At 46.1% G+C, this 24,059-nt stretch overlaps 1 protein-coding gene across 3 annotated transcripts in view; it reads right to left on the bottom strand.

The window, feature by feature from the left end:
* MXD4 (MAX dimerization protein 4) overlaps window positions 1-22,626 on the bottom strand; it is a 38,549-nt gene extending 15,923 nt beyond the window's left edge. The window contains exons 1-3 of one of the 3 annotated variants that reach the window (XM_048303394.1): window positions 22,482-22,626; window positions 21,792-21,960; window positions 12,465-12,494 (exon numbers count right to left, since the gene is read on the bottom strand). In XM_048303394.1, coding sequence (XP_048159351.1) covers window positions 12,465-12,494; window positions 21,792-21,960; window positions 22,482-22,545 — 263 coding nt within the window. In that variant the 5' untranslated portion in view covers window positions 22,546-22,626. The remainder of the gene's footprint in view (window positions 1-12,464; window positions 12,495-21,791; window positions 21,961-22,481) is intronic. The other 2 variants (XM_048303397.1, XM_048303396.1) reach the window with 2 other exon arrangements.
* Window positions 22,627-24,059: the final 1,433 nt, after the last annotated feature.

The raw sequence follows: 24,059 nt of genomic DNA on the forward strand, positions 1-24,059 counted from the left end.
CCACAAGCAGACTTTGATGCACTTTATGCTCTGGCTCCCAGCAGAAGGTGAGCTGTGGTGGCCCATGTGCTGCCATAAGCCAGGGACAGCAGCTAAGACAGGCAAATGACAGCAGCACCTGAGGCTTGCTTTGGGATGCAATGACCCTGCAAAGCAACGTGGACAACGCCAGCACGAGAGACCTGACCGGAGCCTCAGCAGCTGGTGGCTGGCCAGACTGCCCACATGCTGTCCCTTCAGGAATGTACCCAGCAGCAGAAGCAGACAGACTGACGAGCGTCCCAGAGTCACATCTGATTCTGGCCAGCAGAAGAAATAAAAGCCCTGTGGCACAGTTAGTGCCTGTTGCTGTATTGCTCCTCAACCTTCTCCCACTCGAGCTCTCCTGCCTGCAAAGTGAGCACGAGCTGTCAGAGGCGTGCGAGGTGTGACAGAGATGTGTCACACGACGGTGCACGCTCACCCACGTACCTAAACCGCCTGCAGACCGAGCCAGCAACACGGGAGGCACAAGAGGAGCACTTGGGCAAGGCAAGGCGCAGGCAGGACCATGCCAGCAAGGACTCCAGGGCAGATGGAACAGCAGCAGCTCTGACTGGTATCTGTTTTACCCTCTAGGGAACCATAGCCTTGGGCTCTGCAGTACTAGGAGCTGCAGGACCATCATCTGACCACTCTCATCTCCTCTCCATGTTTTTTTCTAGACTCGTCCCTGCAGGCAGGCTTTTCCTCACATGCTTCAGCCATCCCACTGTCTTAAGGTGCTCTTATTTGAAGAGCAGCCATGAAAGGTTTAAAAGCCCTTCACTGTCTTGGGTCTTGGTGATAACTAACAGCAACACACAGAAATCTGAGATGTACTTCGTGGGAAATGTCAACAGAAATTTACAAGCTATACAGGGATTCTCAGAAGTATCACAAGCAAAAGTAATGGCACCTGGATATCATTTGTCTTTCCTGGATGGTGTCCATCACAAATTTACATGTATGAGATTCTACATCTTTTGACCATAGGCAATGAATCTCTGACCTTGCAAGAATCTGAGGCAACAGAAATCAAACATTATGCAAACAGCTGAAACTCATTGCAGTTTGGTTTTGCCCTTTTATGGATTTCTTTTCTTCTGCAAAAAGGAAAAAAAAGGAGATTCCAACCTATATTTCAGCATTTCAGCCTTTAGGTTGTGCTCATCTATAAAGAACAGTTTTCTGTATTTTAAACCTTCAAAGTCAATGTCAGACGGATACAAACAATTCTTAGGGCTATAGAAAAGGAATTTCTTTTTCAGGAGTCTTCTATTTTTAGCCCTGTTATCTACTGATTGTCTTTAACGTTTACCTCTCACTTTTAAGCAATAGCGAGGGAGGTGTCACCTGGTACCACGAGCTCAGCATCACACAGTACCTACCTAATCCAGGCAGATGAATAACAGTGCCTTGTGGGGAAAGACACAAGTGATGGAAATGCCATCGGACATACCGAAAACAGAGTCCACAAAAAACTAATCAGCCATGCTTTTAACCAACTTATTTAATACTTCATTCAGCCAGCCTTCTACCCATTTGTTTCACAGATTAAAATGCACACATCACAATTTAGTAGTCCTCCTAAATTAGACCTCTCAAACCCATCTGTCTTACTGGCACTCAAGTTTCTTAGATTACACTGCAGGGAGACTCAAGTTTGTCTGCTACCTCAGAATAGTGTCAGACCCAATTAGATAAGGAAAGTGCCGTCACGAGACCATGCCACTGCAGGATCAAGCAGTTGTAATTCGCACTTGAAGTTACATGGAGGCACACACGTACTCACACACGCTGCCCATGGAAACCCCAGGGGTGGATTAGGACGTGCAGACACGTACATGAGAGCAGCAACACTCTGGCCCTCGCTGGCAGTGGACCACCACAAAGCAACTTTGCACAGCACATCCAAAGCCACGGCATGTCTGCAGATCTGCACTAACTGTGTTGGCATTCGCCACCTTTCACAGTACTCTTGTAAGGAATTTGTCAAGGACTGCAGAGAGTGGGTCAAAGAGAATTACATTTACTTAAACAAGGAAAAGCTGCATAACAACAACACGTTTGCACTGGGTTTACACTCAAGAGGGGAACAGGATGATAGTGGTAATTTTTCACAAATGAACCATTCACCAACAGGTGGCTGGAGAGGATGCAGTCTGTCTGTCCCAGAAGGGGCTCCTGGGAGCTGTATGTCCCTCTCACGTGGGGCTTAAGGACCAAGGTGCAGCTCAGCTCTGTGCACACAAGCTACACGTTTATCAACTGACAACACCCCAGAGCAAGTCACTACTTACAAATCAGCTCATGGCTTGAAACCGGCTTTAATTATCAGACTGTTTCCCCACATCAAAATGCTAAGCAAGAACATCGTGTCTCAGGACAGCTGCCAACAGGAAGGATCTTAAAAAAAAAAAAAAAAAAAAAGTGGGGTGGGAGACTACAATGCTTAAATAAGCCTAGAGAAGTTGAGCTGCAGCACAGCACTAAGCCAAGAGCACAGTTCTGGGCCTAGTGAGCTTTTTCTGCCTAATTTTAAACCTCCCTATAGACCTAGTTATTTTGTACATATGTCAAATGAGGGGAAAAATGTGTTCAAGATTTTTTTTTATACCACCGTATGATGCCAAATTAAAGGAGAGGCAAGTCAAGTTGAATTATTTTAGCTAAATTAAAAACATGCATTGCTGTCACACACTGAGCATAAGGCCTTGGGAACAGCCCTTTCCTGCATCAACTTAAACGAGTGTGAAGCATTAATATCTGCAATACTGGATACCTGTGACTGTGGTTTTATTGTCTATTGTACCTCCATATCCAAATACCAAGTATCCAATTTAAGTAGCCTGACAAATGCTGCAGGGACTCCATGCTCCAATGTGCACAAGGCACCAAAAGAACAGCAACTTACACCACAGTTTTAAAACCTCATCAGAGTTAAGGCAACTCCGTCTCCAGTTCAGCATCTAAACAATCACTTGCTCGTTCACAGTCATAGGAAGTTTTAAGCTCTGATCAGGAAGCTATCAGAACGGGATATTTAGTGCTATGTGTTACTTTCATTTTTGCTTTTGCTATTACTTCCTCGGCACATGCACCTACCAAAGCTTCGTGGCCATCTTAGAGGGAGCAGCTCATGATGGCAGCTTGAGCATGCACAAATGAATTGGCTTTTTTGGGGAAGGAAGTGGTGGGTGCTGCTTTTACCAATGTAGATACTTGAGATGTGCTCCAGTGAGACAGCTGAAGTGCCCTGGGACATCCGGGTGCCTGTTCCAGACAACTGAAGGCTGGTTCAGACCCCAAGTGAGAACAGCAAAGGAAGAGAAGAAAAGAAATCACACTGCAGTAATTAAGAATACATGTCCCCAAATGTCTTGCTGTATGTCTCCAACTCCCTCATTTCAACTTTGTAATTAGAGGTGAATAGAAGACAGTGAGGTGTATGTATAAACAAATTTAGGGGAAGGATTAAATGCAATGACTGTAATTAAAGATGGTCACTTCCAAGGCTGCAGTGGGTACTCTTACTTTCAGGAGAATTAAAAGCTGAGTGACACTTATTTCCCCCCCAACAAAAAGTGAAAAGATCTGGAATCATGGGACAGTGGAGACTGCAGATATCTGACAGTCCTGCCTCCAAGTTTGGATACAGTTTGCCACAGCACAGATAGTGCCTTGTTTGTAATTTAATTTCCATCCGATTTCCCTTTCCCTTGAACAGTACAAAACTGGTTGTCTCTGAGCCAGATAAGGTGCAGCTGAGCAGAACCAGAAAATGATCCATCATTTGGGACGATAAGGTATGGAACAGCTTTTCAAAACTCTTCCTCCTTCCCTCCTTCTTTCTTCCCCACAAAACTCAGCTCAGATTTCTTAAGTGCAGTGTCCTGAGGTTATCTGGGGAAGGAAGTGCCAGAAGTTTGGACCCACTTGCCATGTGAGTATGTAAATTCAGGCAGTGGGAACCAAGACACTCAACAGTCTATTTAAAACACCTCTTAGCACCTACACCCAATAACTGCTTCTAGCAAACATACACAACAAGCTCCCAAATTTCCCTAGCAGAAATTATTTGCTCCACCCATGCTGTTCATTGCAGCAGTCAACACAACAGCACTTACCAATCGGGATTAAGTCAGCTTTCTTGGGGAATTACAGGGTTTGCTACCTTTATGTTTTGTAAATACCAGCTAATGTGCTATGTAAGACACAGAATGTCTGTGCAGCAGGTATTTGCAAACACTGATGGTATTCCCAACTTCAATAGGAGCTGCTGAGTCCTGGCAGCAATTACATGCCAGGAAGGCCCCTTATTTAGCACCTTGTATCTTCACTTAGTTACCCAAATTGAACCAGCAAGGAAAGAAAAGCAGATAAATCTGTTCGGCATCAATCCCAAGGTGGCAGCTGGGAGAAGAGGATTCACCACTACTTCTCCAGCCTTTTACAGGCATTTTACCACATTCAGATGTAGTCTTTGACTGTTACACAAATCTGCTTTCTTGCTATAAGGTAGAATGTAATAAAGGCTTTCTTAATGTAGGGCATGTAGCCTGTAACTTGAGTTATTAGTTTTTCAAGTTAGAAGCATTGCAACATGACCTCATGTACATACATCCAAGCCCAACACCTCTTCTGTGTCGGCTGTGCCAATCTCCACGCGCTACAAAATTAGTCACAGTAATTTGTGTAGAAAAAAGCTTGCGTAACATAAACTAGCATTAAACAGTATTATTGGCCAATTGACATCCTTTGACAAGTCCTGTCACTCTGCTCTAGTCTAGGAGAATGTGTACATGGCTCAGCATATGTATTTCCATCTCAAAAGACAGCATTGTATGAAGTCCCAAAACAACTCTCTCCTTCCAAACATAGGGAGGGGTGGGTAGAAGGAATATCTTATCCATTCCTGTGGATTGCACAGTTCTTTAGGATAAGAGGAGTCAGTTTTTAACTGGATACCATACACGAGTGCAGGGTGGGGGGGGGGGGGGGAAGGGCAGTAGGGAGGGGGAGTTGGTTTTGGTTTTGTTTTTCCAAAAAAGGCCCAAATAAACATCTGTGATGGAACAGCATCATGCTTTTTCACGTTTATGATCTGCTGTCTAAATGCTCCTGCTCAGAACAGTTTCTGGAACCTTTTCTGCATCCTCTGCAGCTGCCCGGATGTGATGCAGGGTTCAGCCTGCAGGCAGGCACAGCTCCTACTAAAATTCCGTGGGTGTGAGGCAGAGTCTGCCACATGCTCAACCACCGTGTGTACCAAGGGGAAAAAACACAGATTACCAACTACTTGACCTGCAAAGGAATTTTGTGCAGTAAATCTAAGCACAAGTGTCTGCTGATAGAGACCATGAAGGAAAAGGAGCATGAGCTGCACCAGGGAAGTACACACCATTCCATTCAGAAAGAGACATTTTGAATTTGGGACCAGGTCATGGTATATCCAATACCCAAGTGAGGTAGTCACTCCAGGGGCAGGAGTGCTAAAAATAGAGCTACAGATGCCAATACAGCATGGAGGCAGGGAGAGGAAGGGACAGGACAAGCACCTCACAGAACATAGCCACCTCCTCCAGCTGAGGTTGATTCCTTTTTGTCTACTCCAAGCAGGGACACTGGGACATGAACGCTTGTGATGTACCTGGGAGGAATTAAGCCAGCCTTCTGCAGATTTGGTGTGAATCCTGAGTGCAGAGCCAACCTTGCCTTAAAGAGCCAGAGTTGCACTCCTGGCTTTCAGGCACATTTGCCCCTTCTTCAAACCACAGCAGGTACCACTTCTGTATATTGGTCTGTGGGCTTCCACAGACTTGACTGGCTGAGATTCAGCCAAGGATTCCCATTGCATTATGTAAGACTCATTTCAGAGGCCAACTTCTTAAAGTCCATTAGCTGCCTAAATACCTTTAAAAAAAACAAAAATCAAATTCCAGCTCACTTGTCCAGATGTAGCTAAGTAAGCTTAAAAGAAAATCTTTTTTTTTTTGAATACCTAATTCCACTTATTTTTTTCTCCTCCAATCAGGACAGCAGTCACCATCAGGCCCTCTCATGCACCTCCCATGCAGGGAATCAGCACCTAACTGTCCTGAAAGTACCAGAAAGTCTGGCCCATCCCAAGTCCAGCCCACTCTCTCTACCATGCTGGATGAGGACTAGCCAGGTCAATTAGCAGATGCTGAAAACATAAACCACCTTCTACATAGTCCATTAGAGGCTGACACACAATAGACTTATGTTTGAAGAGAGGGATGAACAAATTCAAGTGGAAAAAAATGCATGCACTTGGTTTCTCACCCATCTGCTCCCTGCTGGCTGCTTGGCTGGCCAGGAAGCACAAGGCTTTCTGCAGCCCAGACCCAGGACTCCACTTATGCTCCATAGTGCAAAGCTGGCTTCAGCAGGAAAAAGGACATGACAATTGTAGAGTCCAGACTGTACTTTAGTCCCATCTTTCACTGCAAGATAGAAGCTTTGTCCGAAGTACGAGTAGGTGTACATCTCTGATACCTGTAATATAACCTCCTGAGCAGATTAATTTTCAAGCTTCGTCTGCTTAATATACCCCTCCTTTCCAAAGCAGCAGTGTAGGTAGGAAGACACATTTGTTGGGAGTGCATCATCAGGTGAGCTGCTCTGTGCACTGAAAAGATAACAGTTCAGTGCATAAATATTTACAGCAGCTATTGCAGCAGGTACTGCAGGGTAAGTCACAGGTCCAGACATTTGCTGACTGCCCAGAGATGGGGGCACAGTGAGGAAAAACAGCATTTCAGTGCGAAGTTTTAAACCTTCCAATTTCTTTTAATTCCACAGATCTGTCAGACTCAGAAACATGGGTCACTTCAGCAAAAGCACAGGATTACACCTTCAGCTCTGCACGACCAGTTCTTTACAGATTTTCCTAAACAAGCTGCACAAAAAAAAATTCTTACAGGGATTTAAGAGGCAAACACCTGGCAAAAGGGGCTTTAAGCTGAGATTCAGCTTTGCACTGGCTGAGGCAACACATCACCTGCCCACTACAACTGGCATCCTCATAGAAGCAGTCATAGCTGGGGAGGGGGAGCAGATGCCCAAACCACGGTGGCTATCAGCTCACAAAAGGCAAATCACACTCCTAAAACATTACCTTGCTTAAGCAGTGCAAAGGTGTGTTTATTGCAATTCACTGGGATTGTTATAAACCACTTCACACCAACCAGATGGTGTAAAAACAGTTCTTTTCTTGATGAGAAAACCAGAAGAAAGATCCAGTACAGAGGTTAGATTCCGCTAGCAAGATGATGTGGTTTCCACCACTAACGTAGCAGCCGCATTATCTGAATGGTTTATGTATAATCTGGACAGATCCTAGAAATGGCAGCAATTTTTATAGACCCATTATAACAATGAGATCTGTCCCAGGTCAGTAAGACCCATCCAACACAGCACTTTCCAGGCAAGAGCAGCCAAAACTGGATGCCTAGGAAAAACATTAAACTGACAGAGAAGTGAACTGTAACTGCTCTGTACTGTAAATTAACACTGTAAATTAACACTGTCACCCAAAGAAGCCATCCCACCCTCTCCCTGTGCTGGTATCAGGGTGTGCCTGTGACAGGGAGCTGGCTCAGGAAGGTGACCTGGCCCAAGGAGGAAGCTTCTCCCCTCCTGCTGTGCTGGCAGGAAGCAGGACCCAGAAGCACCAGCATGCAACCCGGGCTGGGTTAAATTCCTGATGGAAGCACAGCAGCGAGACACTGGGTGATCCTTCCCTGGAAGGACTTCACCTCCAGCACCAGTTCAGGGGTTTCCTCAGTCAGTGGTGGCACCACAGCCGTTCAATGTGATGGATCAATGCAGTTACAACTTTATGCTGCATAACAGTGCTAAGCACAATGGTAATCTGTGATTTTGAAAAGGCAGCCCATAATAAAAACAAACATTAAGCATTATTTTGGTATGCTATTATTTCAATGACCTTTCAGTTCTGTTTCAAAACTTCCAAGTTTATCACCAATTTGCAATTACATGCTTTTCATTAACCTGCAGTTTACTAATATGAAGAGCCACAGAGAGGATTTCAAGACATCCATCTAAGCATTCTCTCAGCTTATATTAACTTTAAACATAAAGCAACTGTGGTGGGTGCAACTGACGTACCAATGAATGTAACTGTGCTCTTGCATCTGCAATTTCTCCATGAGAAAACCACCTATCAGAATTTAACTTCAGAGTCATCTGCTCTATTTACTGTATCAGCTAATGCTGTACATCATAATGCTCCCATCAAAATATATACTCCTCATCAAAACCTATGTTTCTGTAGAGATATCCATTCATACACATGATGATGCAATAAAGAAACTTCTTTCTGGCAAGATTTTAGATTTAAGGACGGCACAAAACTCACGTCAGTATTACCTTCTGTGCGCATGGGAACACTTTTAGTCTCCCCCAAGCAGGGCTCTACACAACACATACATTAAGCTCTTCTGGGAAAAAGAAAGGTTTGGGGTTTTTTTCCATCTTTAAGGTTTTGCAAATCACTGTGTCTCATGTATTCCCCATTCCGGTCTTGCACTTCTAAAAGTTCAGAGCTGTCTTACTCAGTTGATTCAGGCAACCTCCACAGCAGTCTCAGCTCAAACAGCAATGCCTGGTTTTTACCTCCATCTGCCTCAGCTCACCAACTTTTGTCAAATCTGAGCCTGCAGACCTGGGACCTAGATCAAGCCATACCAGAGTCACACAGCACTTCTTCAGCTCGTATGGGTGCCAGTTTGGGGACAGCAGCACGTGGCTTGCTGACTTCAAGTACACCTATTCATTTCCTCACAAATTCTTAGAAGCTGTTCTTTAAAATCATCAAGTTTCACAAGCTGTTTCCAAAGACTTTGCCAGGGAAAGGGCAAGACCTTGAACCCCTCCTGCAGCAGAATTCCTCATGGCCAGGCAGGACTGAATGACACTGAAGAAGTCCTGATGGGCTGATCCCAGTATCCCTTGTCAGGACTCCACGTGCTTTCACAGGAGGTGTCCCTTCCTCACACAGCCCTGCACAAGCTGGGGGACAAATCCACGGGTGAACAGCCGAGGGCAGGTTCTCCCTGCCTCCACAGAGCAGCGTGGAGATCTCAGCACAGTCTTCAGGGAGATGCACCTTGGCTTTTACCTTCTAATGCAGAACTAGTATAAACTGATGCAAATAAATGAGATAATGCTGTATCTTTTAAAGAAGCTTATGTCTCTCGTAAATTCTTGGGTGTTTTTTATACTATGAAAGTTGAATTCCTCTATACAGTTGTCAGGTTGATTAAAAAATTTCCTTGCAAAAAGTCATGATTACTAATTTACTTACTATTTATATTGCTCTGTGAAAGCCTACAGACCTAATGGTCTGGCTGGAAACAACAAAAAATACCTACATAAATATACATGTGCACGTTTGTCATTAGGAACTAGTTACATCCAAGTGCCACACTCTGACTAACCTGTCTGTAATTATTAAAATATCTTCTAGGACCTCATCTGTCCCTAGGATGAGAAGATTTCTTGCCTTCTTACTTTTTATTTAAGGGGTTTCCTGATTCATGGCTCCTAGATGCACACCTTGATCACACAGGACCAAAACAAAACTGCTATTAGAGGGATAAGTCCTTCCAGAGTGTCCCTATAATGAACACACACTGAAGCTCTGAGCAGGGTATTATAGAGAGACTTAAAGCACAGAAAAAGCAATTTCATGTATGAATTGCTGAGAAACACTTTACCATAACATTAATCTGAATTCTATCATATAATGAGATTTTTTTTCTTGGAATTATGTTTCTGCTTTCATTTGTGTTCCTCTGAGCTCCCCCTCAAGAGCACACAGAAAAGAGACCCAGCAGTAAAAAATGCAAAATAAACTGGTGGTGCCAAATGGTCAAGCCAGCACACACAGAGGTCAACCACTGCCATTTCCACTGACATCAAAACCAGAGATAAAACCTTTGACGTGCAACACCAGCGCAGAACCCAAAACAGCACCATGTACAGTGCATGGCTACCATGGGTTTCCATTCAGTGACATCTCTGGCCACCCTCACGCAGGACACAACAGCCCTGTAAATAAGGAAGCCATTTCCCTGCCCTCCAGCACAGGGTGCAGCCCTCAGACACCACGTGAGGGACTGGGCATGGAGGAGGACACACGCAGCCTCTCCTCCCCTCCTCCTCGACGGGCTCCTGTGAGATAATCGAGTGTGTCTTGCCAGAGCAGCATCATGGCAGTGCTGAGTCAAAGGCGCTGGTCCTGGAAAGGAGACACCTCCAAATTCAACATCCAGTGCTTCCCAACTGGCAGGGCAGGGCTGCACGGAGGGGGAGGACAGGCTCTGCTGCAGGGACCAGCTGCTACAGGGACACACCATGGCTGTGAATCTCCCATTAAACCGTGCAAGACATTTGATAGATTTTAATGTACTTTTAGTAAAACACTGTGAAAAACACTATGATCGGTATTATCTGCTCATACACCCACAGTGCTGGAGGAGGGGGTTGTTAAAAGAAGAAATAAAAATTGCAGGAGTCCTTCACACCAATACATCAGGCAGCTAGAACTGCACACACCTCATCTGCTTTTGTGAACACCCATTTGCACATACAAGGATCTTGCACTAATTTGCAAGTTCTCACCAGGAATAATAAAAATCTGGCTTCAAGTAGTTTAACTGCAGGAGGCACAGCAAGCAGCAGCAGTTAGAAACATTAGTTGTATAATCACAAGACATACTGTGCAGTTTACCTATTTTGACCTTGAGATGGCAGAGAAAGAAAAGGTAGCAAGGCAAGTACTGTATGGTCCAGCTACTACAAAGATACAACACAGAACTGGAAGTGAGAACAGTGATTGAACAATTAATAGAGTCTCCTTCTGGCCCTGCATCTGCTGCAAATGCTGCTGTGCCTCATTTACTGTGCTGCTTAAACATGTTAAGGCAGAGCAGAAGGAAGAAGAGGAAAATAACTGAAGGAAAAATAAAAGGAATATGCAGATGAGAGTAAATTTGTATTGATGAAGCAGGAGGGAAGGAAGAAATATAGAGGAATGAGAAAGAATCGTAGTTGGGGCCAATTATTTTTTTTTTCTTTTAAAGAAGTGTGACCGAAGGACAGAATTTTACATGCAGTTATTTTCCTGAAGACCCTGTCAGAAGAACTTCTGCCGGTCAATGTCACTGCCTTAGCCAGTGCACTGCATTCTACAGCCCAGGCCTGTGCTTGTGAGCTTGAGCCTTCTCCAGTTCCTCTCATCTCTAGGATGACCACGTGGCTATTAGGCAGAGCTATAGTTTACTCATATTACAATTAAACTACAGGAAAGCATGTAAGCATGCAAGGGAAGTGATGGTCTAGCTGCTACATAACTGCAGCCACAGAACAACACACAAAAAAACCCCCACGAGTTCGATCTTCTTTTGCCATCAACCATGTTTCACGTATTTAGAAGCATGCAAATAAGTTTAAATCATATCCACACACACCCCCCTCGCTTTCTCTGGATGCGTGAAACCCGAAAGACCACAAGCTACACAAAAAAGGAACAAAAAACCACCCGAATGGGAGTTTATCCTGAATGGTGGGTGAAAGGCAGCGGCCCCGCAGTGAGGGTGCCACAGCAGGGAAGCCAAAGGCAGAGCCAAGACGGGCCCGTTTGCTCTCTGAGCTCCCTCGGAGCAGCGTTCCCGGAGCCTTCCTACAGCCCAGGGGCCCAGCTGCAAACACACTCTGACACGGTACAACACACGCTGAACACTGCCTCCAGAACGGGGCAAACGAGAGCTCTGCGCCACGCGGGGCTGCAGGGTCTAATGCCTGTCCTGGGTAGGTCCGGCTTTTCCTGGCGCTGGATTCACCGGACCAGGCTGCGGCTCAGGAGCTGCCCGTTCCTAGCTCACACACAGCTCTCCGGACAGGACACGCACCAGCAAGGAAGCGGAGGGAGGGGAAAAACGGATCTGTAGGTACTTACATGCAAGATGAAAATTAACTGCACTTTAGGCATACTTTAAAAGAAACATAGAATAACCCTGTGTGACACATTGTTCCCAAAAAGCATTCACCTTAGTCACAAAAATACTTTGTACTTATAACATTTAACACCTCTAGCAAACAGTTGCTGCAATCAGATTCTTTGTTAGTAACAATTCGGTTAACCAGTTACAGCATTAATCAGTACAAAGATAATTATTAGGGATGTTTCAAAAGGAGCATACCAAACAATAGGGGGGAAAAAAGTGCCAAACAGTACTATAACTATTAGATTTTAGTTGATAAAAAAACCAAAATCAACTTAATAAATTACTCAGTGCAGAATCAAAAAAATTTCAACAAAATGTTCTTCAATAAACATGGTAACTAAAATGTCAGCCATACATCTTTTAATTAGCTTTTTTTTCAAAACTTACCTATGTTTTTCTAGTTCGTTGTGTGATGACCTATTAAAAAGAGAAAAGAAATATTAGAGAAAAGGAGAAATAAACCAAGATTTAGAATATTTAAAAGCCAATACCTGCATATGTTGCAAAAGAGGTCTCTGAAATATGTATTTAACATGGATTATGAAACAGCTTTTCTATTAAATCGATTCACTTTTACATCCCTTAGATTCTTCAGGGTATCAACTTAATTTCTATGAGTAAACTGTAGGTTTGGGGGGAATTATAATATATTTGCATTTATTAGTGTTCAATACATTCAGAGACAGAAATGAACATAAAAAACTGAGCAGGTTAGTAATAAAAACAGCCCACGAGATTTTTATATGTGAAGAAAAATTACGAGGTGGCAGAAAATGTTAAAAGATCTAAATGGCAACAGGTAAGAGCAAAAAGCACCCAAAAGGCCAGCTTTCAAGCCCATGGAGAAGCAGAAAGAACAATCAGCAGCTAATCACTGCAGTTGTTGTTGTTGACATCTTAATGGCAACAAAAGAGGAATCCTCTTAATTCTTCTGAGTCTACAAACAGAAAATAAAACCCAAAAAAATCACAATCCCTGTACCAACCACAGCAGTATGTTATCCTCTTCCAATCTGCTCAGATTAGAGATTTTTTTTTATGCCCCAACCAATGCCTCGGGATTTTTGCCATTAGAAGGCAGCCTTAAATTCTTGGAAGACTTTTATTTTAAACTGATTCAGCTAAAAATATTCATTTTATTTATTTACACATCTCAGGTTAAAAACATTCCTAAAATGAAGTTACTGTCACTTTCAGAACCAGCAATTTTCTGTACTTTCAGTTCTGTCCCCCTGAAAACATGCCCAGCACGTAAGGATCAAAAGATGCAGAGGTGGTGGCAGCTTTTAGGGCTGGCAGATTATGTCAGAGCAGCTCTGCTGGAGCCTGCTGCAACCCCAGCCCGCAGCTGGGCACGGGGTGCAGAGTGAGGGGCCTTTGTGGAGGGCAAGTGCACAGTCCCTCCAGAGAGCAAAGACATCCCAGGGGAATTACAGAGTTGTCCTGCACAAATACTGCCCGGTGCTGTGCTGTCCTGCCTCTCCCTGCACACACCTGAGCTGCTGGATGCTGTACCTGGGTGTGACTGATGGCAGAGCATCACTCCGGCCATTGAGAGGGAAAAAGAAAGCAAAGCTCACCCAAAAAATATCCAGTGAACAAACCCACAAGCAAGTGATCTCAGGCCAGTGCAGACCCTGATCCTGCAAGGAATTAAGTGAACTGCCCTTCTGCAGGTAAAACTGAAATGTGTACAAGGTTCAGCACTGATGCTAATCCACTCTCACCAGAAAGCATCTCAGTGTTGGTACCAAGACATCAATTATGTCAACCATTACCTGGTATCTTTTTCTCACAAGCCTATGAAAAGCCTATGAATTCTTTATGTATTTTTTTTTAAACTTCTTGCATCAAGTGAGCCATGATCAAGTAATGTGTGTATTTCTACAATGCCATTTAAGTGCTCCTGACCAATGCAACAACACTAAAAGTGTTAGACACATATTCTGTGCTACATTAATAGGGCAAGGTGGGCTTGGTCATTTGGCTATCTGAAGAGGATATTGTTTTTATCTTCTACTCTCTACGCAGAGATCAGACATTTTCTCCACAATCATTTCTCCACACCAGTGTTCACAAAAACTGACAAAAGACTATGCTAAATACACCAGTGTTTATGAAAACACATGGAAAACAGAAGTCAGGAGGGAACCATTGTCCCCAAACACCCTCAACAGGCCTGTGAAAGGCACAAAGACACTGTTCGTAGGGAACTTTGGAAGGGAAAGGAAATACAGGCTGGCCCGGATTCATCCGTATGGCATTAATTCCTTGACATTTCTGGCAATTAGCACAAAGGTGAACACAATCACTCCAACTGGCCCATTCTGAGCTGCCAGCTCACAGCAGCTCCAGTGAGCACACATGGGGACAACACGGGCCAAGAAATCCAGCCTGCATGGAGTATTTTGCTGGGCTGAGAAAGGATGCAGTGAGCAGCTGGCAGTCCTTCTTCATGCAGCACACCTACAGGGCACCTCTGGTGCATGAAGGGTGACCCCGGCGCTCTCCTGAGGTATGTCCTGCCAGAGCAGCTCTGGAGCGGCGCAGCCGTGGGTGTGCCAGCTGCCAAACGGAGTGGCAGTGGCCATGTGCCTCTTGGCAGAGCTCTTGGGGACACAAAAGCCTCAGTGACGCCTGCAGTGTGCAAACGTAGGCACCAGCCACACATTTCGGGAGGTGTCAGGGGGTTGACTAACGCCTCAACTATCAGGCCCTAGGCAGAAACCAAAACCTGGAGTCCTGACATTTACCTGAGAATTGCTCCATCTACAGAGCAAGTTAAATACCCCTATTACAAAGCATGACAGGGGTTTCTTTGGTTGGGATTGTTTTCAGAAGAGATGAACTTCTCTCAAAATACTGGTTTTTATTTCCTTCACTGTCTACAGCACAGTGTATTGGAAGAATATCCATCTCCTGCTGTTTATGTGAACTAAAGTGAGTGAAAGAAAATGTACAAACCGGTCTGCACACAACCCAGCACCCTGTTTCAAAATGGAGTCCTTTACTACTACTTTAGTAAAGATAAGATGTAGGCCACAACTAAGAAATACATGTACATATGTATTTATATGAAAGAGACAGATATATGACTGTGATTTTCAGGCAAATGGTCTGTGGAGTCTTTCAAAAACGGCTGCAAGAGAAGGAAGACTTCTGGTGTTTAACTTAGGTTCACTCTATTGAGTTTGTATCTTCATGCAAAGCTTTGGGATGTTGGGGGTAGCAGTGATGAAAAAAAAGGTGTCAATAAAAAGGTTCAGATAACAACAACCAAAAAATCAGCAAAATCATAGATTCAGACAGAAGAGATAATGAACACTAGTGCTTAGACTACACTGTTGATCTGAGACAGCTCCAATATCCCTTTTACAAATGCCAGGCAGTTCACTGACTATAAATTTTATTTGTGAAGAAATTGTCAAAAGAAGATTTGAAAGAACAATGAACCAAGTAAATGCAGACACTGGTCTGCAAGATGCTGTGCATACTTCCCTCAGCACATCCCCAGAACCATCTCCCTCCACCACCTTCCCTTCCCCAAACAGGAATTCTAGGTATTGGATTTCAGCTTTTGGTTGATGCAACATTCAACAGACACACCTAAACAATTCAGACAGGTGCTAATTGAGATGGCAGGACTAACACAGAAAAGGCAAGGGCCCCTCCATGTCCACTGCTGCCAGTTTATGGGTGAGCCAGCAGGAGCTGCTCACACGCTGCTCTCATCTAGACTGAGATTTCACTGTATGTGCGATGCACGGCCTGTTTCAGTATTGACACCTTCCCTACTCCTCCATCCCTTTACCCCACCAGATGGGACATCTGCTCAGCAGGAAGCCAGCAGCTCCTGACAAAAGCAGGGATGTATGGAAATGCTGCTGAAGTTTATTGCCCTGTGTTAATGGGAGGAGGTCTAGACCGTGACTCACCAATACACTACCAGGTGCCAACGCATTTTAAAGCACTGTATAGGGACCAAAGCAGGGTACTTAACCAAGCGCTTGAAACTGCGGCAGCACCTTACCCGTGCCAGGGCTTCCTGGTGCAAGCAGGGCTGTCAGGGTGTTATACAACCCATGTGCAGGATACAACTCCACCTAAGGTCATGCAGCCATGTGAACTACACTGCCAGCACTTCACCTTTTGTCCAGGCCAAAAGAGTAAGAACAAACAGAACAAGAAGGTTTATAAGGTGCTACACCTTAAGTGTCTGCATCCAGTTCCTACTCCCAGAAGTGCAGGTGTGTAAAAGCACAAAGCTTACACCTGCAGTCTTGTGTGAATGCGACTGCTGTGCAGCTTTTCATTGAAAGGATCCAGATTCGCTTCCAGGAAATTCCCTGTCCACATACCTAACCTGCCTGGGATGCACCTGAAAATACTACAGTTTGCCCCGCAAAGCACAGAGAAAACTGAACATAAGCACATGTCCTCCCTAGCATTCATTGCTCCTGGGTTGTTGGTTTTTTTCCGTTTGTTCCGAACTGGACACATTACTTACAGCCTGTCAAAGAAACAGCCTGTACCGAATTAATCCACTAAAAATTAATTTTGCATTCTCCTCATAGCAAAATTTAACTGGTTCTGCAGATTCAGCTGGGATCTGGGAACCAGGCATACTGGCACAGCCTTGATGCAGAGTTCTGGCTCCGGGATCGCATTCAAGTTGGTGCTGCCACATGTTTGCAGTGGCCAGGTCTGAACGTGCTTCTAATACGGTGGCAATTTGTTTTCCTCAACTGCACAAGCAGGGCAGCTCCCAAACATCGCAGACCTACCGCGGTTCCTCAGGGGCGATAGGCCCATTGGTGAAATCTGTTATATTGGGACTAAAATGCATTACTTTAAAACCAAATGTGGCGGTAACAATTGCTGTCCTAGCTTTCAGAAGGCAAACCCAGAAAGATCTATCGAATTCAGAAATCCAGGTGAAAAATCAGAGGAGCTACATCTGCACAGTCTGCTTTGCAGTGTTTTATTCTTGGCCTCTCACAAAAAAAAAAAAAAAAAAAAAAAAAGGAAAAATAAAACAAAAATCAGGCCCTGATCCCTAAGCTGCTTAGTGTGGGCACAGAAAAATATCTGCAGAGAGCAAGGGGCTCACTCTGTGGGCCACAGGTTCACCCTCACCATGAGCCAACATCAACAGAAGAATTCGGACATTAAGCTCTGTTTTTATTTGAAAATCCAAATGCCGCTCTCATCTTTTTCTACATGTAACCCTTTGCCAGAACACAGCACAAAGTACATGTCTATTTATATAACATATGAGCAAAAATATTAATTAATTGACACAGAAGATATATTTATAAACCGGCATTTATTTTGCTCCCTCTCCTTCAATAAACCAGCTCCTAAATTAACAGGCCAAACACACTGCACCACCGACATTCAATTCCTTTCTCTGAAAGTAAATTTAACTGTGACCTCAGTAGACTGGCATCTAACACTAAGATTTTGGTTTTCATTTTACCTTATTTCTGACCCTTTCATGGCGAAGCAGCTGCCTGAGCTCCCCGGTGCATGGGCAGACACACACCTCAAACCCACCCACAGCTCAAGGTACCCAACACCTGGTGAGTGTCACTGCAGCCAGGGCAGAAGAAAGCCCCGTTATCCGCAGGATTGCATGTTCCTCTGTCAGAGTGCTTTGCCTTGTGAGCAAACGTCACCAAATTTCAGATTTGTGTCGCATTCCTCCTCGGCACATTGCACACGTGTCACCTATTTGTTTCCTTGGAGCAAAAACCAAGCTTGACTTTTGAATATTTGCTATTAACATTTCAAAGGTACAACAGCAGTAAATCCAGCTGTTTGTTTTATGCCTTTTTTTAATTCTAAGTACACCTTAGCAAGAATTATTACACTGCATGGCACTGCTTTAGGAACTACATACAGCCACTGCTCTGCGGAGACATTTATTATACTGTAGTCAAGTACCTGATAAGTATTATTGTAACAAGAAGATGTGACCTAGGTTTACCTCCCTGCAAAAGATAATATTGTGGCTTTCTCTAATCTCCTGTTCTCTTCACAAAACAAGAATCCAGTTTCATTTGCCAGAGGATTTTGGTCAAAATTACTGGGGGGAAACAAGTCTGAATCTCGGCTGAGGACACGGTACAAACAGCAAACCAGAAAGAAAACAAAGCAGTTTGGTTTGTGTGACATGGGAAAGGGCACATCACAGGAAACTGAGAAGAAAACACATAACATCAAGACATTTTAATGTGCAAGTGAAAAAGAAATGGCTAAACTGTGTCTGACTGCTACCAGTAACACCGAGAATATTGTTTATCAACAAACTGCTAACAACCACTTTCAATTTTGATTCAAAGCTAACAGTGGACAAAGCAATAATGTTAAATTCTTACAGTGGACAGAAAGCTTATAGATTTTGGTTAATCAAATGTAATTCTGCTGGTATTTTTCCCTGCATGAATCAAAACCTGCCAGAATTACTTCTCACTCAATTGCAGTCAAGAGGCCAGCAACCTTTTAGCCCAGACCCAAGCATCCTGTCCAAAGGGCCCACAGCCTCCTGCCCCTTCTCCTGCTGGTCTGGGCCTCGCCAGCCATCCACAAGGGATGGAGGTCTCATCCTACAATTTCTTACATGAATATCACCAGCACTTTGGCAGAGGAAGGAGGGGTCCATCAGTGCCCAGGGCAGCTGAAATCCATCCCTGCCTGTCACCCAGCCCACGGTGCCTGGCCAGCACACCTGTGCCACACGGGGTACTCTCTTCCCCCCACAGGCAGGCACACGGGAGGGAAAACACAGAACAAAGAAGAGTACAGCACACAGGCTCCCTCACATCTGACAGTTTTTCTCCTCCTCCCCTCTTTTCTGATTTTCCAAGAATAAGGAGATGTTTTTCATGCTTCTATATACGTATACTTCATAAAGCATGAAAAAAACCCATATGTGCATATATACATCTCTCACTTTTTAATCTGATCAGATGCTGCAAGCAGCAGGATACAAAAATAGATAATGAAAACAACAATGCCCCTGCAGATTTGAAATGTGCAGTTAGCTGTTCCTTTCCTACGCCTCCAACCTTAAGTATGTATTTTTAATCCAGAAAAACAATGAAATAATAAGGCGTGAATTTCAGACATGTATGCAATCCCTTGTATGCAATCACATGTCTCCCAGCATCTGATGCTCCAAACCCAATGAGTCTGGAAAATGGTTAAAGTGGAACAATATGGACAAACACTCTGCCCAGTGGTTCACATCACCCATGACCACTCCAGATCCTCTGAACTTTGGTCAATCGTCTCCCTCTTAATCTTTGAGTTGCTTAAGAAGAATTAAGTGTGTTACCAAAAAATTCACTCTAGTCTGGGGCTTGGCCCCTATAGCCTCTAAACTCCAAATAATACACCAGCTGGTGTACATTGTGTATTTTGCATGTTTAAATGTGGGGGTAATTTCTCCCCAGAAAATCTAAGTGCGCACGCAAACATGAGCAGTGATTGCTGGACATAGGTACAGAGCCCGTACAGACAATGCAGAGGTGCCCACAGGGCACTGCTGCTGCCCCTCTGTCCCTGAAGGAACAGGGAGCTGCATTAAAGCAATGTGCCTCTGCTTCCCACACCGGTCAGCAAGCCCAGTGTTCATGCTGAACCAAGCCAGCCACTGTCCCAGCAGTGTTCGTGCTGGTAACCATTCCCTGACAAGCATCATCCTGTCCTGTAACACAGATGACCCATCCCTCATCTCATCAATGCAGCTAGAAGAAAAGAAAGTGTAGGTAAACGTACACATTGCACACTGCAGGATGGCATTTTTGAAGGTTGCCACTGCTATGGAGTGAGAACCAGAGCAAAATGCTAAACAGATAAATATAAATCTGCAGGCAGAAAAAAAGCAAGAAGGTAACTGCAAGTGGATGTGTGTGCCTCAACTTTAATAACACTACCAAATTTGTAACCATAAATCTTTTAATTCTGCTGCATTTGATAGATTAAAAATCCTCTCCTAAAAACTCCTGAAAGCATCTTACAATTCAGACAAATAACTATTTTGCAGCGGATGATAAGAGCCCTAAGAACGGAAACGATGGAATAATAGCTCTGTAAGTAACACAGATTTCTTGAAGAGACAGACAAGAAATCTGTACAATTCAAGGAGCAATTTACAGCTGGAAATCCTATGAAATCTGTTTTGAATTTTTTTTAAAAGCAGTGAGCATACTTTATATGAAAATAATTAAAAATCTTAAGGAGCAAAGTGTCTCAGGACACAAGACACTCCTCCCACTCCTGATGACTTTCTCTTTTAAAATGAACTGTCTTTTCATGCTCCATGATGAGACAAAGAACTCAACTAAAACTAAAAAAAAAGTAGGAGTACTGCAATTAACAGCCCCCAAAATGGTTGCCTTGCTCGGGGCAGGGGCACGGGGGCACAGTTTGCTCCCCCTCAGTTATCTTCGAGGCACACTGCTCGGCCGCAGCAGGCACCACCAGGGCACTCAGCAGCTCGTGTTTTTGCTCAAGGAGGGAGTTCGCGTCAGCTTTTGATTTCGGTTTGCACCTCCGGTGCCCCACAAGCAGCTCCTGGCCATCTGCCTGGCACCTCCCCAGCACCATTCGACCCGGCCGCAGGATGCCCGCCGGAGCAGCGAGAGCGGGCCTGCCGAGACTCTCTGCTCCTTTGGAAAACAAGTCACGTGCAAATCAAGTTCATTTTAGGCTATTCTACAGGAGCCACCATCCAGCATGACCATGCAGAGCAGAGCCTGCGCTGGGGAGAGCATCGCTGCCCCGGGACGAAGCAGGCCCAGCAGGGCACGGTCCTCGGTCCTCTCCGGAGCAGCCCTGGAAGAGCAAAGCAGACCAGAGCAGGCAGAGCCTAGGGCTAGGCTTGCTCCCGGGCAGGGGCCGGCAGTGTCCCTGTAAGACAGCCAGCCTCCTGCACGTACACAGCCGCTGCCCGAGCAGCAAACAAAGCTGCAGAGCCTGCGCACAGCAGCGCTCGGCTCGTGCCATCGCAGCGCAGGTAGCGGCTGCGGGGGAACAACAAAACCGCGGCGGCGGAGAGGCGGATGGGCGATAACCGGGATAAACAACAACCGAGCCGCGCACCCCGGCGGATCTGCGTGCGGCGGCCAGGCGGAAGGGCTGGCGAGCCGGCGGTGCAGCACAGCCCGCGGGGAGGTCAAGCTCACTCCGGCACCTTCTCACCCCGTACCTCCCGGAGAGGCTGGAGGGCGTGCGGAGTGTCCCCCCCGCCGCCCGCACACGCTCCCCGCCCCAGAGCCCAGCGCCGCCGCAACCGGAGGCTGCATCTGCTCGGGCTGCCATGGGGGAGGCGGCCGGCTCGCTGCCTGTGGTTTATAAATAAATGCCGGGGGGGACATTAGGTGCCATGCAAAGAGAAATCTGGGTGGCGATTATGGTGTTAAGGTCTGCAGCAAAAGCCGCTGTCGGCGAGCGCGGAGCAGAAGGAGCGATGAGGGCGGATGGTTCAGAAGTGCAGTGAGTACTAAGGAGATGGTGTACGCGTGGCAGTGTTTATATGAGAGATCAAAACAGAGCCAAGCCCATCCAGGGGAAAAATGGCGACTACCGGGATGGGGAAAACTGAGACACTGGACTAATTATTATTTTTCATAAATGTATGCACTGCACATAAGCTAGACACATTGGAAAAGCTGACGATTCATTCTGAAAAAGCGGTGCGTCTATTACCTGTTATTCTGGGATTTTCTGGCCATGGTGCCTGCCTTTGTTTTCTTTCTGGAATAGTCACTATCGAAGGGTAACACTGATGCATAGCCATGTTCTGCTTCTAGGGACAAAGTCAGCATTAGTGGCAATATATTTTTTCCATGCAATTTTTTCCTCCTTTGCAGGAACGCTAGGGTAAAGAACAGAATTTTTTCCGGTTGATTTGTTTGGATTTTATTCTGGCATCTCTTAAAGAAGCGAGACAAAAAAAACGTAACTCGGTAAACCAAAGGAAAAAAAGAACAACACCGAAGTGTCGAATTTAGGAGGATTATTGAAGTGCACATTAAAAACGAGGCGGATCATGCAAACCCTTGTCACGCTGCGCTGGGGGAGGGGAGCTGCCATACAATCACCGACTGCCACACACGGAGCGGCGGGAGGGATCCTGAGCGCTGCCACACGCACCGTCCCCATCCAGGGCGGCACAAACAACCCCCTTCTGCTTTGCTTGGGGGGTCATATATAAAAAAAAGCCAAGATGCGAGCAGCGATGCTCCCCCAGCGCGCTGCCGCTGGCGCAGCCCGGGTCCCCCCAGGGCAGGTGCGGGCTCGGGGCCGCTGCCCCGGCCCGGCCGCCGCACAACAAAGGCCGAGAGCGGCTGGGAGCGCCTGCGGGTGCCTGACCGACTGCCCGCCTGCGCCCTGTACCTCGGTCTCTTCGCTCCAAGTACTCGGCCGCTTCCAGGAGGATTAACAGGGAGTTCAATTCCATGGCTGCCCGTTCCGAGCCCCCCGCGCCGAGTTCACGCGCGGGGACTCCCGAGCCCCCGGTTTTAAGGCACCTCGCTCAACCTACATTTGACACACAGCGGACGGGCAGCCCGCGCAGCCAATCGCGAGCCGCGAAAAGGCGCGGGGCGGGACGCGGAGGGGCGGCCGGGCCAATCGGCGGCCAGAGTCCCCCCCGTCGGGGCAGGGGATGTTGACAGATCCCCGCCGCCCGCGCCCATTGGCTGCCCGTGTAGTAACAATTTAGAAGCCGAAGCTTAGCAACAGCACGTGGTGGCCCGGCCCCCGCGCCCGCTCATTGGCCACTTCCTTGCATGTTAAGTAGGCAGCGGCCGCCCATTGGTGCGCGGGGAGGCATGCAAATGAGGATGGGGAAGAGACCAATGGGGCTGGAGGCGCGTGCCGCGCGGCGGGAGGCGGGGAGCGAGGCGCGAGCAGCCAATGGGCGGGAGGGGGCGTGGCGTTGCCGTGAGGAAGAGGCAGGCGGGGGGCGGGGCTTCCGGCGGTTCTGCCCCTCGCACGCGCCGGGTGGGACGCGGCGGGCGAGCCCGGGGGGAGCGTGAGGGGAGACGGGAACGAGGGGCGGCGGAGCAGCCCGTAAGGGAAAGTATGGCAAGGAATGAATGGGAGCGAAAAAGATGATACAAACGGGATGCCGGAGGGGCTGTGAAAGTGTGCCTGGCACGTGTATTCGTGACCCCTTGCGGTGCTCAGGCGAGAGAGGAAGACGGCAGCCCTGTAAAAACACGCACAGGGATGTAAGGGAATTACTAAACTCTACACAATGGCCTAACCTGCTGAAAAAGAGAAACAGTGGAAAGCTGTCAGAAATGCAGCCAGAGTGCCTGCCAGCCTTCCAGCCCTTGCCAGCATATTCAGCTGCCTTTCATCATCTGGATCCACAGAAGCCGGGTACCGGAATAGCCTGGCTCCCGGCGCACAGGCTGAGCAGGAAGAGCTCAGCACCTTTCCTGTCCACACCATCCTATTTGTGCTGCTAGCTCTGCATCCTTATCTCAGATAGCTGCTGCACAGCTGTTGCCTAAAACTGGTTGGTTTTAACACGAGCAAGTGTAGTTTTAAAATAGGCATATTTTAAGCTGTGCTGGGATCACACATTGGTACATCTTCAGGCCAAAAGTGCTGAAGCCTGTAATCAGTCCTTCTGCAGGATTGCACTTGGGCACACAATTGGTCTCATTGGTTTTAATTGAACTGTTTAGGTAAGAGCTATCCAGCATACAGGATGGATGCAGAATGTTGTCCTGTGTGTTTATTCCTTGGCAAAAGATGTCAGCCTGAGTTTCCTTTTAAGAGGATAATAGCAATTCAGATTAAAACAAGGATTATGCTTTACTGTTTTTACAGCATTGTGGTAAAACCACATACACATTACACCTGATCTTATATTAGTCTGTATCTTGTTGCCCCAGATGTACAAGTGTAATGTGGCTCTTGAAAATGGCTGAAACACAGATCACATTTTACTGCCATTTG

This window comes from Corvus hawaiiensis, chromosome 5 (assembly GCF_020740725.1).
Source record: "Corvus hawaiiensis isolate bCorHaw1 chromosome 5, bCorHaw1.pri.cur, whole genome shotgun sequence".
In the NCBI taxonomy this organism is placed as follows: domain Eukaryota; kingdom Metazoa; phylum Chordata; class Aves; order Passeriformes; family Corvidae; genus Corvus; species Corvus hawaiiensis.